Genomic DNA, 19,018 nt, shown 5'->3' on the forward strand with positions numbered 1-19,018 from the left:
TCCTGTAAAAAGATCCTCCTCCTGTAAAGGGTACAGGGTAAGGAATCTCCTTGGAATAGTAAACTTCCGGTCTGGTTGCTTCCAATCTGCTTCTGCTAGGTCTGTTAATTCCACTGACGGTGGAAAACGGGTAGCGCGCATTCTCATTTTTTTGAAAAGACCCTGATCTGAAGATTTGAGTTCATCCATAGCCATAAGATCCGGAGCTTGTCTGACTGAGAAAACTAGATCGTCAATGCCCTGATAACTAGTGGATTCTTTAAGGTCGGTGACCTGCGCAGAATCTGAGTCAAAAATAGGCTCGCCCTCCTCTGATGATGATCTCTCAGAATCAGAGAGGGACAGGAGAGGATTAGCCGACCAAAGACTCTTATTTCTAGAAGATATAGGTCTTGGTACTTCTAGAAAACGGTTTAATCTATCTAGGCCTCAGACCAAGGCTGATGACCAGGCTGGTTCTCCAGAATAAGGGCCTGGGCTAGTGAGAGATGATGATGGGCCCCAGCAAAGCCACTTCAGACGGGCCGTCGGTCACTGACATCCTTACTGTCACAGGAAGGGCAGTTTCTACAGTAGCAGCGGGGAGAACAGCAGAAATCGCTCTTAGCCCCGTAGGCTTAGTAAGCAGCTGGACCAGTGAAGTAACCGACTGCGCCAGAGGAGCTGCCCATGTTGGTTCTTCCGGTAGTGGTAGTACATTAATCTGGGCCTGCGTAGTGTGTGTCCTTGCGTCACAGTCAGTACAAAGTGCCCCCGGGTCCTTTTGTCACATTGGTAACTTAGCTTTACACTTTGAACAAGTGAAATATTTTGTGAGTGGTGCATTCCTTTATCAGACATACTTTAAAAGGGAAAGCACCGCAAAGCAACAGAAATGCAATCACACAAGATATAGCTTGAATTAGATACAAGTATACAGCTAATCTATAACAGTCAGTCATACAGTTGTATGATGTAACAAGCAATAAGAAAAAGGTGGTCTAGTATGGCTAAGTAGAATACAATAATATTTAAACTACTTGCAACACCTTTCAAATATATATATATATATATATATGTAGAAAAAAGATGGAGGAGGAGGCGCACAATAGTGTAGTACAATAATGCAAATGGAGTCATACACGAATCCACAGTGGGACTTGAGCACCAGTGATGAGAAAACCAGAGACCAAAAAATATATATATCACCCAGGTGTAAGTGATAGGGGTGTATACGTATCAAACATGGAAATTCCACGGCATAGGACCAGTGTATTATCAATAACAAGTCCCTTAGCATGAATTAAGGGTCACCAAATCCACATGTATATGGATGTATGCGTACCAGAAATAAAAACTTTTCCGCTTATCTGGAATGATGTTCCATAGACAGCACGATCAGGTCACATTCTCTTTAGGCAAAGAGGTCATGATTTAAAAGCTGCTTCCTCTCAGCAAACAGACAGGGTGGGTCTGATAGTCTAAAAAAGTTTTACATCATACATCCATATACATGTGGATTTGGTGACCCTTAATTCATGCTAAGGGACTTGTTATTGATAATACACTGGTCCTATGCCGTGGAATTTCCATGTTTGATACGTATACACCCCTATCACTTACACCTGGGTGATATATATATTTTTTGGTCTCTGGTTTTCTCATCACTGGTGCTCAAGTCCCACTGTGGATTCGTGTATGACTCCATTTGCATTATTGTACTACACTATTGTGCGCCTCCTCCTCCATCTTTTTTCTACAGATTTTTCCATGCAACACCGCCTGGCGAAAGGAGGATTGGCAGCCACCTGTACATGGGGAGTGTACTTCTAAGAAGAACATAGACTTTATGTTACAATTAATTTGTGTACTGATATATGCCTTAAGCGCCATTCTATATCTTTTATTGTGATATACATATATATATATATATATATATATATATATATATATTTCTCTATTCAATAGAATTATAAAGGTATATAATATTGTTACTTAGCTTTCCAGCTAAGTCTGATAAGCTGGAGAGGAGTCAGTCAGCAGTGTCCCCGATGTTATGGCTGAGGAGAGTCTGCTGTGTTCCCAGGTAATTCTTGGCACGCAGATGGAGGAGTCCAAGTATGCCAGAAGAGGTGAGAGAGCTCTATATTTGTAGCTCCGTCCCCCAGGTTTCCTGCTCTTAATATTTTACTCGGTGGCTGTATTGTATAATTCTAATCAGCCACCGCATCTTGTTCCTCCGGTTTTTGTTTAGTCTTTACTGACTGTAATACTCTGCAGCTCCCACAAGATTCCCCCCTCTTTTTTCTGACGGGGGAACTTGGTATGCCCCGCAAGATGGCAACCGCCATCGCTCCGATTTACCGGTGCTCTATACCTCTGAAGGCAGCGCTGGTAAGTCGGGGAGCTGTCAGTGTGACCAAGGTTTCATTAAACCGCCTGTCACACTATAAAAACACTGTCATCGCTGTCGATGTCAGTGAGAGCCTGATCTGCTGCTAATGTCTTGGTGCCAGATTCCACAGGACAACTTCAGCGGTCTTGTGGGTCAGAGCAGTTTTGGCGGCACGAGGGGTACCTACACAATATTAGGCAGGTGGTTTAAATGTTGTGGCTAAAATGAGCATTTAACATTTCAGATGTGTTAAGAACAGACTGGTATTTTGCCAGCCAAACCCACAATCCTGTACACAAGAAGCCTCTTGTGGCTAAAGAATATTTTGCAGAAAAAAATGAAAGAAAACAGTTTCTGTAATAATATTCATTTTTTACAAACAGTCAATTATCTGAAACTATTTTATTATAAAAAAAAAAAAAATCCAAGTTATATGTGAGTAGAAGTCTAAAAACTTGGTAAAGCTAATCAGTAGACACAGTGGTTTTCACTTAATTTAGGTTTGTTTAAATGGTGCAGTTATGTATACAAAAACATGTGTGTGTTGATGGGCTATTAAAAAGATATTTATAGGGAATTTAAATGTGGATTATTACAATACTTATGTTACGGACTTACCTTATCCCCGCCGCTCCGTCCAGCCGCACTTCCGCATTCAGGACCATGTGACCGCACCCGGAGGCGGTCACATGACCACAACCTAGAGGCGGGGATTTTGAATCCCCTTCTGTATAAAAACCTCACTCTGACACTCGCTGAGTGTCAGAGCAACACTTACCTGTTCCTGGCTCCTGCTCTTCGTGGATTGCAGTGTCTTCCTGTTTCCAGTGTCTCCTGTGTGCTGATCTCTGCCTGTTTGACTTCCCTGGCTCTCTAATCCCTGTGTACCGACCCGGCTTGCTGACCATTCTCCTATTCTTGTGACCCGTGTACCGAACCTGGCTTGTTGACTCCGAGTTGCCTTCTGATTCTGCCTGACTCCAGTCCTGTGTACCGAACCGGCTTGTTGACTCCGCTACCACCGCTTCACTCCGCTGTACTACATCATGAGGCGAACCTGGGGACCGCGACCTGCGACTCCTGGCAGCGAAGCCCACCCCGCCTTGCGGCGGTTCTTGGTGAACACCGGGGAGATCGTTAAACTCCGCACCTCAGGTAAGCCAGCGCTAATCAAGATTAGTAATATAGTATCCAGAATCTGTTACAGTTTGCTCTGACCATGGATACCACAGCTAAAGATCTGTTGGAGCATTTAGTAGGAAGGATGGATAAACAAGAAGCTAACCAAGAGCAACTTTTAAAATTCCTCAATAGTCTATCCACCCGCTTGGATGTTGTCCAGAACACCCTAGTGGCTGGTGGATCACCTGGGCCGGTAGTGGCCCCTGTACCTCAGGCCGCAGCAGCAGCTTCTTCCTCGCAGCTACGGTTACCTAACCCACCTAAGTTCGATGGAGACCCTAAAAATTGCAGAGGATTTTTAAATCAATGCTCCATACAATTCGAGCTTCTACCTGGGAACTTCCCCTCCGGAAAAACGAAAGTGGCCTATGTGATTTCGTTATTGTCCGGTCAAGCTTTAGCATGGGCTTCCCCCTTATGGGAGAGGGACGACCCCATTCTACATAACTTCAACCTCTTCTTGTCCACCTTCAAGAAAATATTTGATGAGCCAGGAAGGGTGTCCAATGCCGCTTCCGGCTTACTACGTCTCCGCCAGGGAAACCAGTCTGTGGGGCAGTATGCGGTCCACTTCAGAACCATGGCCTCTGAACTTCGCTGGAACGATGAGGCTCTAGTAGCTACATTCTGGCAGGGCCTTTCAGACCGAATCAAAGACGAGTTGGTATCCCAGGAACTCCCTACGTCTTTGGACGACATTATCTCCCTCTGTGTCAAAGTTGATTTGCGTTTCAAGGAACGTAATTCCGAGAAGGAACAGTCGCGGCGTAGCATGATTCGCTTGGCCCCCAACTTCCAAACCCCTGTTCTTCCCCCTGAAGAGCCCATGCAACTTGGGAGGACCCGCCTATCAGCCGAAGAGAGGGAGAGGAGATTTCGGAACAAGTTGTGTTTATATTGTGGAGAGAGTGGCCATCTTCTGAGTTCTTGTCCCAAACGCTCGGGAAACGACAGGGCCTAACGAGTTCTGGAGCTGTGTCGTTGGGCCTCTTTTCTCAGTGTCAGTCAGTTCCCAATAGTAATGATTGCCTGTCTATTCCCATTTCCCTTCAGTTAGGACTAAAGACCTTCCCGCAGTCGGCTCTTCTAGATTCCGGAGCCGCAGGAAATTTCATTTCTGCCACAGTAGTTAAACAATTCGCTATTCCCACACAAGCCTTGGAACAACCCATCTCTCTGATGGCCATTGATGGGGGAAGAATCCCTGAGGGGTCCATCTTGGTACGCACTATTCCTCTTCTACTTCAGATAGGAGCACTTCATCGGGAGAAGATTTCTTTTCTAGTAATGCAGAGATCTACCAACCCAGTCATCCTAGGACTTCCTTGGTTTCGTGCCCACTCTCCCACCTTGGACTGGAAATCTGGTCACATATTGTCCTGGGGACAGTCCTGCTTCTCTCGCTGCCTACAGAGAGTGGTTCCCCCGAATAGTCCCAGGCGTACCCAAGAATTTCCTGTGACTCTCCTGCCTGAGCCATACCAAACCTTCTCTGATGTTTTCTGTCAACAAGAGGCCACTAGACTTCCTCCTCACAGAATCTGGGACTGTGGCATTGATCTGATACCTGGTAAACCCATTCCCAGGGGCCGTGTTTACCCCCTTTCCCTCCCGGAATCTAAGGCTATGGAGGAGTACATCCAAGAAAATCTAAACAGGGGCTTCATCCGCAAGTCTGCCTCCCCAGCTGGGGCTGGCTTCATCTTCGTAAAAAAGAAAGATGGGGGCCTCCGCCCTTGCATTGATTACAGAGGCCTGAATGCCATTACCGTTAAAAATCGGTATCCACTGCCACTGATTTCTGAACTATTTGACCGGATCAAGGGTGCCACCATCTGTTCTAAACTTGACCTCAGAGGAGCGTATAACCTTATACGCATTAAGGAGGGGGATGAATGGAAGACGGCGTTTAACACCCGAGACGGCCACTTTGAATATCTGGTCATGCCTTTCGGGCTATGCAATGCCCCAGCCATATTTCAGAGCTTTATGAATGAGCTGTTTCAAGACCTCTTGTACCAATCTGTAGTCATCTACTTGGACGACATTTTCATCTTATCTCAAGATCTAGCATCTCATCGTACTCATGTATTGGAGGTCCTCTCTCGTATCCGAAAAAATCAGTTATTTTGCAAATTGGAGAAATGCACCTTCGAGCAGAGACAAATTCCCTTCCTGGGATATATTATTTCGGGCACCGGTCTACAGATGGATCCCACAAAATTGAAAGCCATACTTGACTGGCCCCAACCTTCAGGCCTTAAAGCCACTCAACGCTTCCTAGGATTCTCCAATTATTATCGCCAATTTATCAAGGGGTACTCCTCTCTCATGGCTCCCATCACAGCATTGACCCGCAAATCTGCTGATGCTGGTATTTGGTCCTCTGAGGCTATCCAAGCCTTTATATTATTAAAGTCTCTCTTTTCATCCGCACCCATTCTTCAACAGCCAGATTGTTCTCGTCCCTTTGTCCTGGAGGTAGATGCCTCTTCTGTTGGCACAGGAGCCGTACTATCACAGCGAGGTCCTTCTGGAAAACTTCATCCCTGCGGATTCTTTTCCCGTCGCTTTTTACCTGCTGAGAGGAATTATGGGATTGGCGACAAAGAGCTCCTGGCCATCAAATTGGCTCTCTCCGAATGGAGACATTTACTAGAAGGAGCGCAATTCCCTATCACCATATATACCGACCATAAGAATTTGCTTTACTTACGCACTGCCCGATGTCTAAATCCTCGACAAGCAAGGTGGTCCTTATTCTTCTCACGCTTTGATTTCAACATCACTTTTCATTCAGGATCTAAGAACACGAAGGCAGACGCCTTATCTCGCTCTTTTGATCCAGCTGACATGGAATCCTCGGAAGATAAGAAATTCATTGTAAATCCATGTCAAGTATTGGCAGCTACACACCTGAAAAAGGGCTGTCCTCCAGGCAAAACATTCATCTTGCCACATCTACGCACCCGGCTCCTTCACTGGGCTCATCACTCACTCTTCTCTGGGCATGCCGGCATTCGCAAGACCTGGGACTTATTGTCCCGAAGCTACTGGTGGCCTTCCTTGCTGGAGGATGTGAAGAGATTTGTTGCTGCTTGTTCCAAATGTGCTCAACACAAGACCTCTAGGAAGAAGCCTTATGGATGCTTGCTCCCATTACCCATTCCTGATTACCCTTGGTCACAGATCTCCATGGATTTTATCACGGACCTTCCCCCTTCCAAATCCTGTACTGTAGTGCTTGTGGTCACGGATCGCTTCTCTAAAACAGCTCACTTTATTGCTCTCAAAGGCCTTCCTTCTTCCTCCTCCTTAGCCGATATTTTTATTAAAGAAATATTTCGCCTCCATGGCTGTCCTCAACATATTGTCTCCGATAGGGGATCACAATTCATATCAAAATTTTGGCGGTCTTTTTGCAATAAATCCGGGATTAAGCTTGACTTCTCTTCCGCATATCATCCCCAGTCCAATGGGGCTACTGAGAGAACCAACCAAGAATTAGAGAAGTTTCTAAGAATATTTATCTCTAGTAACCAAGACAACTGGGTGGACCTTCTCCCTTGGGCCGAGTTCGCCCATAACAACCATTTTCATGAGGCCATCTCTAACTCCCCCTTTTTTGTTCTGTATGGCTGCCATCCTAGACTACCCACCTTCTCTCAAGTCTCATCTTCTGAAGTTCCAGCAGTGGACTCTCTGGTTCGTAACTTCTCTGATATTTGGGAACAAACCAAGACAAACTTAAAACAAGCAACTACTCGTTCCAAAAAATTCTACGATAAAAGGAGAAGAATGACTCCAAGTTTTGCAGTTGGTGACAGGGTATGGCTATCCACCCAGAACATTCGTTTAAAGGTTCCCAGTAAAAAATTTGCTCCCAAGTTTATTGGCCCATTTGCTATATCTGAGATTATTAATCCCGTAGCCTTTAGATTGAGTCTGCCTCCCTCCTTACGCATACCCAATGTCTTCCATGTCTCCTTGTTAAAACCGATGGTAACCAACAGATTCTCCACCTCATCCAGAACTCCTCCTCCTGCTGTGGATCGGGATCAAGTTGAATACGAGATTAAAACTATCCTAGACTCTCGTAAAGTTCAAGGTGCCATACAGTTCTTGGTGGATTGGAAGGGTTACGGCCCTGAGGAGCGCTCATGGGTAAGAGCCATTGACCTACATGCTCCCCGTCTACTTAAATCCTTCCATAAAAAATTTCCTTTGAAACCCTATTAGGTGTTCGGAGTCCACCTTTATGGCAGGGGGTACTGTTACGGACTTACCTTATCCCCGCCGCTCCGTCCAGCCGCACTTCCGCATTCAGGACCATGTGACCGCACCCGGAGGCGGTCACATGACCACAACCTAGAGGCGGGGATTTTGAATCCCCTTCTGTATAAAAACCTCACTCTGACACTCGCTGAGTGTCAGAGCAACACTTACCTGTTCCTGGCTCCTGCTCTTCGTGGATTGCAGTGTCTTCCTGTTTCCAGTGTCTCCTGTGTGCTGATCTCTGCCTGTTTGACTTCCCTGGCTCTCTAATCCCTGTGTACCGACCCGGCTTGCTGACCATTCTCCTATTCTTGTGACCCGTGTACCGAACCTGGCTTGTTGACTCCGAGTTGCCTTCCGATTCTGCCTGACTCCAGTCCTGTGTACCGAACTGGCTTGTTGACTCCGCTACCACCGCTTCACTCCGCTGTACTACATCTTGAGGCGAACCTGGGGACCGCGACCTGCGACTCCTGGCAGCGAAGCCCACCCCGCCTTGCGGCGGTTCTTGGTGAACACCGGGGAGATCGTTAGACTCCGCACCTCAGGTAAGCCAGCGCTAATCAAGATTAGTAATATAGTATCCAGAATCTGTTACAACTTATGAATAAATCTGTCTCTTACCCCAGTTGGTTGCTTCTTACTGTTGAGCAACGGGATGTCATGGTGTGTCTGAGGTTTGCCCTGCTCTTTCAGAAGCTCCTTCAGTGGAATGATGTTAGAGCCAAACACTCTGAAGACATGATAGTGGAAGAAAAATGTTTTGCATGAGAAATAGACATCATATTACTTGTGTATTCTAGCAATCTTCAGTAATATTTTACTATTTGTAAAGTTAACTTACTTAATCTTGCTTGAATTTTCATGACCTTTGACTTGGATATACAGATTGGAGTTACTGTCCAATTGGATTCCCGTCAGGCGCCACTCTAAAGTCTAGGTATCAAATTTGTGGGAGTTATTTGTGTTCTTTATAACAAATGCTCTTACACTAGCACTGAATGAAACATGGACAAGAGTTATGCATTCGGCTCTAGAGAACGACTGCTGCAAACTGCTTTCATGAACAGGCAAGCGAGGAGATCCGAGATTAATTTTAGTCTTAATCTTAGAGGTTGACTGTGTATTTAGAAACAACATTAGGGTTAATGTAGAGGTGGATTTTCACAATAAATTACAATTAATGTGGCGGTGGTGGTGATTGCAACACCAGACTTTATTTGTTCATACAGTGAAAGTGTTGCAAGAATTGAGTCATAGGTAAGAAGATACCAAAGAAAAAGCATCATATTGCTGTAATGGGAGTGTAGCTAGTATGAAGTTTTTGACTTTTTACACTGCTGATTGATTAAAAGATCAAAGTAAACAAATGACCAAAAATGACAGTGTGCCATAGCTACTAATACTATTACTTACAGAAAGGTTCCAGTGTAAGTTATACAGACAACATATGAACTTACCTCATTCCACACAGGACTTTGATCTTTGGACACAATACTTGTTAGTTTTTCAATCCCTAGAAAAATGAATGCTAAAAATAGAGTTGATGTTGGATTGGTGCACACGATAAATGCAAATTATGGTTATGTTAATTCCTTTTCCTCGCAATACACAATGGCAGCATTAAAATGGATAGGTTCCCTTTCCAGTTTAGGTAGAGGTAAGTTAAGTAAAAGTGCCCCAGACAGTATATAAGGCAGCTCCTCCTCTTCCACTAAATCATCCCAAGCATTCTCTGAAAAACATACCATATCAGTGGCAAACTGGGCTGCCATGGAGAATTTTGAGAATAAGTCACATTTTTCCTTTTCAGTCCCCCATGGCACCAATTACAATAGGCTATATTCAAGCAATACAGTAGGGAGGGCTACAAAGAACAGATCAACATATGCTGCATAATCATGAGTTTAATCAGTGGCTGTGTGGAGAACATGTCTCCCAAATTGAAAGTTAATAGAGAATAAGACATTGAGATAATAATGACTAACAGAATTTTGGATAGATGTCAATCAAGTTGCTTTGCAAGGCTGAAGCATGAGCCCTTCTTGCCCACAATATTGATTCTGTCAGTAATGAGTGTGCTCTCAGTATCTCTGGGAACTCATACTTCTCTGATCCACCTGAAAATGGCTTGTTTAGAAAGGGCACTCCATCTCTGAGACATTGTAATTACCACAAAGAGTTGCTCTGTGCATCTAAATACTTTTGTCCTGGATAAAACGATCCTTTTTATCACTAGATTGTGGACAAAGGATGGCAGTACGCCTTCCTTATTAATGTGGAATGTAAAAACTACATTGGCTCTAAGTACCACTTAATCTGTATAGATATTCAGAAAGGGTTCCTTTATGAATAGAAAGTGGGTCCACACTGCTTGAAATTCTCCAACTTTTGCAGCAGAAGTAACTGCCACCAGGAACACCATTTTAGTGTTAACCATCTCAGAGAAACCTTTTGCAGTGGTTCAAAAGGGTCAAGCATGAGAGTGTTAAGCACTAAATGGAAGTCCAATGGAGCCACAAAAGACCTAATAGAACGATGGGTCCAAAGTTGGACTAGATCACCGGGGTATTGGGGCAAGATATACAGTGGCGCCAAGCTCACTGGACCTCTAAGTGTCACAGACATCAACTAAAGACATTGCGACGCTGCCATTGTAGAGGAGCCGGGAAATGGACCCTGCCTAACTACTGCATAAAAAAAGTGTATAGGACTAGAATCTTAAGGTAGCAGTACTGGACTCTGTATTGTGCACTCTCCTTTTATTTATATATTTACTAGGAATAATGTGCATGTGTGAATAATGACAGCTTAAATAGCAAGAACTGAATCATTGATCTTGTTTACTGTAATCAGACTGCGGTGAGCCAAAATGGTGTTTTGAGTAGATTTAATTGCATTGGGAAGTTGGGATCCACACAGAATTCCAAGAGGCTCTGGATCACTGGTTTCAACTTCATAAATCTACCAGATTTAGTATCAAAAGAATCAAGAGAAGGAATACAACAAAAACATTTTTATACTTACAATAAATCCGTTCCTCTGATTCCATCCTAGGGACACTGCTACTATGGGGTACTATGAGGGGAGTGTGGAGTGGGAACTTAACTAGTTAACTTGTTAATTGTAACTTGCTGACAGAGCCCTCCCCTCTGCAACTTCCTGTAGCTCCTCAGTGTAATTCTAAAGCCCCAAGGAATGGAAGACAAAAAACCAAAGAACAAACAGCAGAAGAGGGGGGAACGCAGTGTTCCCAGATGCAATCAGAGAAACGTATAAAAATCAACTTTTCTCTTTCATCCTATCTGGGGGACACTGCTACCATGGGGATTTACCAAAGCAGCCGATGTCGATGGCTCCTGGAACTCCGGAACCACTATTTCTTGGTTTATATGGAATCCCAAAACCACCTTCAGTTGAAAGGAGGGCACAGAACAGAGAATCGTCCTAACGTCATGGAATATAAGGAATAGTTTTCTGCACGAAAGGGCCTCAATTTCCAACACTCTACGAGCTGAAGCAATGGGCAGCAGAAACGAAAATTTCCACGTTAAAAACTTTAGATCGACTGACAGTAAAGGTTCAAAGGGGGTTTCTGGAGCATGTTGAGAGGCAAATTCAGGTCCCATGGTGCTGTAGGCGGAACATATGGGGGCTGAATATGAAGAACCCCTTGCATAAAGGTCCATATGTCCGGCATGTCCGAGAGAAGCAGTTGGAAGTAGACTGAGAGGGCAGAGACTTGAAACTTCAAGGTACCCAGGCGCAGTCTGGAATCCAGACTGTTGAAAAGCCAGCAGATGGGGCAGGTGAAAAGCAGCCGTGTGATGGGCCTGGCGTTCACACCACTTAATGTAGGTGTGCCAGATTCTGTGATAGATGCTAACTGAAACTGGCTTACGAGCCCTAAACAGGGTGTTCACAACCCTGGACTAGAAACGCTTAGATCGATAAAGGCTGGCTTCAACAGCCATGCCGTTAAAGCCACACATGCAGATCCTGATGACGAAAGAAGGAGGTCACCGCAACTGGGCGGACGGATCTTATGACCCACCTCCATGAATAGAATATCTCCGTACCAAACCGGCTTGGCCAATCGGTAGCCACCAGGATAACTGGAAGACTCACTTGCTTGACCCGCAGGAGGAAGCGTGGAAGCATTGGAATGGGAGAGAAATGGGTAACCCAACCCGAATTTCCAGCGCAGTCATGACGTCGATGTCAACAGCAAGCGGGTCCCTGGCCCTTGAGCAGAACCTGGGAACCCACCTGTTGTGCCTAGACGCCATGAGGTCCAGGTCCGGGAGACCCCGCCTCTGGACCAGGATCTGAAAAAACTCCGGGTGGGGTGCCCACTTCCCTGGCACTACAACATAACGACTTAAGTGGTCAGCCTCCCAGGTTTGCAAGCCTGGAATGAACACTGCGGTGAGTGAAGGAACTAAAATGTTCAATTCCCAACCATGGCCTCATCTGTGTGGAGTTTGTATGTTCTCCCTGTGTTTGCGTGGGTTTACTCTGGGCTCTCCGGTTTCCTCCCACACTCCAAAAATATACTAGTAGGTTAATTGGCTGCTATCAAAAATTGACCCTAGTCTCTCTCTTTCTGTGTCTGTGTGTGTGTGTATATGTTAGGCAATTTAGACTGTAAGCTCCAATGGGGCAGGGACTGATGTGAATGAGTTCTCTGTACAGCACTGCGGAATCAGTGGCGCTTTATAAATGGTGATGATGATGATGATGTGTGATGTCACTAACGCTCTGGCACTCTTGGTTTTGCCTTGATTGTTGACATATGCCAGGGCCGTGGCATTGTCTGATTGGAGACGGACAGGGGATCCCTGACAAAGGGTCTGAGCAACTGTCAGGGCCATCAACATAGCCTTCAACTCTGATACATTTATTCTAAGGGAGCTCTCCTGTTCCGACCAAAGGCCTTGTAGGCAAAGATGATGGACCACTGTGTCTCAACCCCGCAGGCTGGCATCCATGGTGAAGATGATCCAAGACCATGAGGCAAAGGACTTGCTTACAGCCAGGTGGCCCTAGACCATCCACCACAGGAGGAATAACCGTGCCTCAGGAGATAATCGGAGGGTTTGGTAGTCCAATCAAAGGGATGAGCCCGACCACTTTGTCAGAAGGTCCCCTTGAAAGCATCGTGAGTGAAACCTTCCATAAGATATGGTCTCGAAAGTTGCCACCATTTTCCCCAGGAGCCTCATTCAGAGGAGTACTTAGGGCCTGCAGCTGGCCAGCACACTGTTCACCCTGTCCTGCACGGATTGGACCTTGTCCTCTGGAATAAAGATCTTCTGTACCCTGGTGTCCATAATGAGACCCTAGAAAACCATCCGCTGGCACGGAATTAATTGTGATTTCTAAAGATTTATCATCCAGCTGTGGAGCTCCAGAACCCTGATGCTATGGTTTTGGTTTTGACTCAGAATTTGATCCATAGTGGACTTGAGGAGCAGGTCATCCAGGTAGGGCACTATTTTCACCCCCATGGAACGTATCCGAGCGGCCATAACCGCCATTATTTTTGTAAATATTCTCAGCGCCGTGGCTAGGCCAAAGGGGAGCGCCCTAAATTGATTGTGGGAAGCTCCCACTGTGAAGTGGAGTGAGGATGATACCCTTCCCATATGGGGACATGAAGATAAGCGTCTCGAATATCTATGGACGCCAGCAATTCCCCTGCTTCCAACCCATTTATCATCGAGGGAAGAGACTCCATGCAAAATCTGTTCACCTTCAGGTGCAAATTAGGAGTTTTCAAGTTTAAAATAGGTTGGAAGGAGCAATCCGGTTTAGTAACCAGGAACAGGTTGGAGTAGAATCCCTGGCGTCTCTGGCATCCTGGGACCGGGCAAATGACTCCCACGGAAAGAATAGAAGCAACACAGTGTAGCATCCCCTGTCTTCTTGTGTGGTCGAAGTGCAGGGAAATTGTGAAAAATCGATGAGGGGCCGGGCCAGATAGATCTATCACATAGCCCCTTTTCATGATCCCCTGAATCCAGCGATACGAAGAGGAAACTATGCACTGATCCCTGAACAACCTTAGATGTCCACCCACTCCCGCCGCCATGGGAAGAAAGGAGGGGGGGGGCAATCAGGCTGCTGTTTTTTTCTTAAAGCTTGGCTGTGGAATGACGTGTGGACAAGGAGGACCTTTCTCGGTGGGATTCGCCTCTGGGTCCAAAAAGTTTGCCTCTGCTCGCCTGACCTCTGGCAGAGGAAGGGCTGGCGAAAAGAGCTGAACCTCGGCACCCTTAGTTTTGAAACATTCATGGGAAGAAATGTACTCTTATCAACCATGGCCTGACAAAGAATGGAATCTAGTTTTGTGACGAATAGTACATTACCGAAAAAGGAAGAGCCTCTAGGGCCGTGATGGCGAACCTATGACACTGGTGACACGCTGAGGCATTTTGACTGACACGCAGGGCCAGCGCTAGATGGTCCGCTCCCGACTTCCACCTGCCCCCAATGTGCTTCTGTCTCCCGGCTCTCAGCTGTCACTGGTGCTTCCCCTCCATCCCAGAGCTCCCGATGTGACGTGATGACATCACGCGCAGCTGCGTAGTAGGCTGCGCGGTCTTTCTTCCTGAGGTGGCGAGTGAATGCCGGCAGCTTAAATAGCAGGTAAGAAAATACCTGCGCGGGTGGCGGGAGTTAATGACTAAAAAATACTGGGCAACAGCTGTAGGAGAGACAAGGAAAGAAAAGAAAATACCTGTGGGGGGATAAGTAAAAATATCTGCAGGGGGAGCAACTAAAACTGGCTGTGTGGGGGGTTAAGAAATACCTGCAGTGGGGACAATGACTGTAGGAGGGGGTAATGAAAATATCTGCAGGGTGAAGTAAGGAAAAATGGCTACGGGGGGGTGTCAATGACTGCAGAGGGGGTAATGAAAATATCTGCAGGGTGAAGTAAGGAAAAATGGCTACAGGGAAGGGTGTCAATGGCTGCAGAAGGGGTAATGAAAATGGCCAAAGGTGGGTAATGAAATGAATTTTACTATTATTAGTTAAGAATTATTTTTATATATACAATGGGGCAGGGACTGATGTGAATGAGTTCTCTGTACAGCGCTGCGGAATCAAATAAATGGTGATGATGATGATGATATACATATATTTTTATAGATATTATCAATTATATACATTTTTATACACTTTACTCCCCACAGTGCTGTTTTTCTTATGTTTAGATGTGTGATTTAGTTAGAGGGAGTGCAATAGTCCCTTTTAACAGCCATCAACCTGACTTTTATCTTTCTCCTGCCAGGGTTCTTCTTCTTTAGGGGCTGTGTTTTCCTGTCCTGTCATCTGGAGCCTCTTCTACTGTTCCAAGCCCTGCCTAGTTCCTGCTCCACAGACTTGCTGAGTTCTGCCAAAAGTGCCTGCCTACTGCTAGTTACAGAAGGGAGTACGTACTGTAGTGCTTTAAATTATTTTGTACAGGAGTCTGTCCAACAACACCGTTACAGAGGTAATAAAGCGGTCAATAGGTTTTTAATTACCTCTGTATCAGTGTTGTTGGACTGACTCCTGGTACAAAATAATGCAAGTTAATTTATGAATTAACCTTTTATAGAAAATGCCCTGATTTTTATTTATCTAGTGTTGCAGCCCTGAGATGGAGAATCCAAAACATAAAAAAGCAAGTTTGAATGATAAAGAGAGTGGTAGTAGCAGTAGCAGACCCTTTCAAGACATATGGACAGAGTTGTATGGCATTATAGACAGAAAAAAACAGATCATTGTGCATACTATGTAAAGAGACAGTAGTAAGCAGAACGTGGAACATAAATAGACATTTTGAAACTAATCATCGCCAGCTCTTGGAAAAAAGTCTGGCTGAAAGGAAGGAATACATTTCTAGGCAGTTACACCTCTATAAGAGCCAATCAAATTTCCTCCTTAAATTTGTAAGAGGCAATTTTTCCCTCAACATACTTTTGTGAGACTTTATTCTCAGCATTAAATAATATTAAAACAAATAAAAGAAACAGACTGACAGATGAAGTTAGCAGCGCTTGCTTGGCCCTGAAGAGCACAAAATACAAACCTGCAATTGAAGATCTATCAAATGCAATTGAGCAACAGAAAAGTCACTAAGGTAAATCATTATTTGTTTTTGCTTTTCAAACTAATTAACAGTACAAATATATTAAAAATATAACTCTTTCTTTATTAGGGCTGTAAATATCACCAAATTATGGATATTTCTTGAAGTGACACACGACCCAAGGACGGCAACACTTTTTTCCGATTTTCGACACACCAAGCTGAAAAGGTTAGCCATCACTGCTCTAGGGATCTCTTGGATTCGGTATCAGCATCCCATGATTTAAGCCAAAGAGTCCTTTTGGCTGCCACAGACGGAGCAGACTCTGAACATGACATTAAGGCTGCATTTTGAGCAGCCTCATACATGTAACAGACAACTCCTTCAGGTGCAGGACGAGTAAATGCAGGTCAGAGTATTGTAATCCTGTCGCCAGCAGGTCAGCCCATGCTTCCATAGCCCTGGCGCCCCATGCTGACGAAAACATTAGTCTAAAGGAAGCTCCTGCAGCCATGTAAATGGATTTTAAATATCCCTCCACTTTGCTTTCAGTGCCATCCTGGAAAGTGACTGGGAAGTGTGGTGTGTCAGTCTTACTACAGGTGTATCTACTTGTGGTATCAGTTCCCAACGGGAGAGATCATCTGCCTGTAATGGGTATAGGAAAGTGAATCTCCTTGGTACTACAATCTTGCGGTCCGGATGTTTCCAGGCAGATTCCGCAATCTCCTTTTATTCCATAGGAGGAGGAAAACAGACTGTACGTCTCTTAATTTTTTTTAAAAAGTCTCTGGTCTGCTACTCTGAGTTCTTCTACATCTAAGAGGTTAAGGACTCATCCAACTGCCAGGACTGGGTCCGCAATGCCCTGGCTCCTGGGAGAGTCATCCAGATCAGTAATTTGTGGCGAGACTGAATCAACTAGTTCCCCTCTTCTTTTTTTGATGATCTGCCAGAATCAGAGACAGAGAGAAGAGGATGGGTGGCACTGGCCCTATGTCATTTGTTTTTGGACAGTGGGCGTCTCGGAGCGTCCAATAAACTGTTCAACCTATCTATGCCTCTGACCAAGGATTTGGTCCATACAGGTTCGTATAAGGAATAAGCTTTGGGGAACAGAAGAGGATGAAGGACCGGCCAGACCCAAGTCTGCGCTCTCCGGTATGGCTGGTAGCAAACCCGCTGCTGGAGGCACAACCATCCAGAGGTAGAGGGAACACCTGCAGCCAGCACTGGAATATCTGCTCGACGGCCGAGTCGGGCAGATATTCACCACCGACAGTGCCAGAGACAATGCCCAATGCTTCACAACTGGTGGAGTACTAACAAGGACCTGTGCGGTCTGGGGACCCACCTCGCAGTTCCCACAGAGCACCCTTTCGTCCACTTGGTAGTTTAACCTCCTTGCATTTGGAGCAAGTAAATAATATTGCTTTGGGTTCTTTTCTCTTGTCAGACAATTTTTGTAGAATCACAGAAATATATCAATATAAATCGGTACTTAGCCTTCCTAGGCTAACAAACTGTCAGGCAGAAGAGGAGTCCGTCAGCACGCACAGTCTGTTGAAGTTGAGGGGAGTTTCTCAGTCTTTTCCGGGGCATGTCTTGGCGCCCATGGGACAACCATATTCCCATCTGAGGCGGGGGGAGCTCTCCTTTTTCCTCCATCTACTTCGAGTGCCTTCTTCACTGGAAGTGGCTCTTTCTCCTCCTGTACATACGTCTGCGGTCCTTCGACTTCCATAACCGAGGTCCGACACACTCACCTGCCTTGTACTGATTCCATGCTCCGGCTGCTGGCCTCCTGTTTCCGGCTCTGCGCATGCGCGGACTCTATCTTTTATGTCCTCTGCATTCTCCCTATTGGATACCCACTCTGGCTCTACAAGACACTTCCCCCTACTCCTCAGTGCCTGTTGATCGTGTTACCTGCCTGGTATTAGACGTTCTGTCTTTCTCCCTGCGTGTTCCATTTGGTCTTCAGAGCTTCCTGTCTCCGCTGTGTCGCTGGCTAAAGAGCTTACGCTCCATCTGTCTCCACTGTGCCGCTGGCTAAAGAGCTTACGCTCCATCTGTCTCTGCTGTGCTGCTGGCTAAAGAGCTTACGCTCCATCTATCTCTGCTGTGCCGCTGGCTAAAGAGCTTACGCTCCATCTGTCTCCGCTGTGCCTCTGGCTAGAGTTCATGCTCCATCTATCTCCGCTGCACCGCTGGCTGAAGAGCTTATGCTCCATCTATCTCCGCTGTGCCGCTGGCTAAAGAGCTTACGCTCCATCTTTCTCCACTGTGCCGCTGATTCTAAGAGCTTACGCCCCATTCCTTCTCAGCTATACCGCTGACCGCAAGAGCTCACGCTCCATCTCTCGCAGCTAGAGCGTAAGCAAGAGCTTACGCTCCATCTATTTCCACTGAACCGTTGACCACAAGAACTCCCACTCCGTCTCATCCCACGGTACACCTAGCCTACAGAGCTTACACTCCTCCATTCCATATCACTATTCTCCACAAGAGCTTACGCTTTACCATTCAGCTGCATCATTTTTGTTTACAGAGCTTGTGTTACATCTTCTCTGCTGTACCTTGTTCAGCTCACTCAGCTCAGTCCCCTAAAGGGTCTTGCTTGACACTCCTGGTAAGGGACGCAACCTGCGGGCGGACGCAGCTAAGACCAAACCACCTTGCGGCGGTCCCTGGTGAACACAGTCCGTTCGTTAGACTCCGCGCCTTGCTAGGAGTAGCGCCAAGTTGGGCAGATCAAAGAATCCAATCCACCAAACCGTGACAATAAGCCCGCAGACTGGACTTAATAGACTGTCTGACCGCGGCACTACGATCCCCCCCCCTTCTGAGAAGGAACATGGTAAAGTCCTGAAGATGGCAGCCACCTTTAGACTGAGTTGCGGCACTCTATACCCAAAAGGGCAGCGCCAGGCATCAGAACACAGTGGGTGTGTGTTAGGATCTGCCTGTAGCTTATGCATTACATGCTGCTTTGCCTGGCAGCTCCTGTCTTTTTCCTTATTATTATTGCAGCAGTACCTCTGATTACCAGAGGTGCTGCTATTGTGCCTTTCATGTTGCATTAGGGGTTAACCTATTTTCCAATT

General features: G+C 45.8%; 1 protein-coding gene across 5 annotated transcripts in view; it reads right to left on the minus strand.

The window, feature by feature from the left end:
- The window catches only part of FER1L5 (fer-1 like family member 5), a 676,118-nt gene that overhangs the window by 633,649 nt on the left and 23,451 nt on the right, over positions 1-19,018 (minus strand). For all 5 annotated transcript variants that reach the window (XM_075207347.1, XM_075207349.1, XM_075207348.1 and 2 more), the window contains exons 4-6: positions 9,292-9,347; positions 8,676-8,767; positions 8,456-8,564 (exon numbers count right to left, since the gene is read on the minus strand). In XM_075207347.1, coding sequence (XP_075063448.1) covers positions 8,456-8,564; positions 8,676-8,767; positions 9,292-9,347 — 257 coding nt within the window. The remainder of the gene's footprint in view (positions 1-8,455; positions 8,565-8,675; positions 8,768-9,291; positions 9,348-19,018) is intronic.

This window comes from Mixophyes fleayi, chromosome 4 (genome assembly GCF_038048845.1).
Source record: "Mixophyes fleayi isolate aMixFle1 chromosome 4, aMixFle1.hap1, whole genome shotgun sequence".
Classification (NCBI taxonomy): domain Eukaryota; kingdom Metazoa; phylum Chordata; class Amphibia; order Anura; family Limnodynastidae; genus Mixophyes; species Mixophyes fleayi.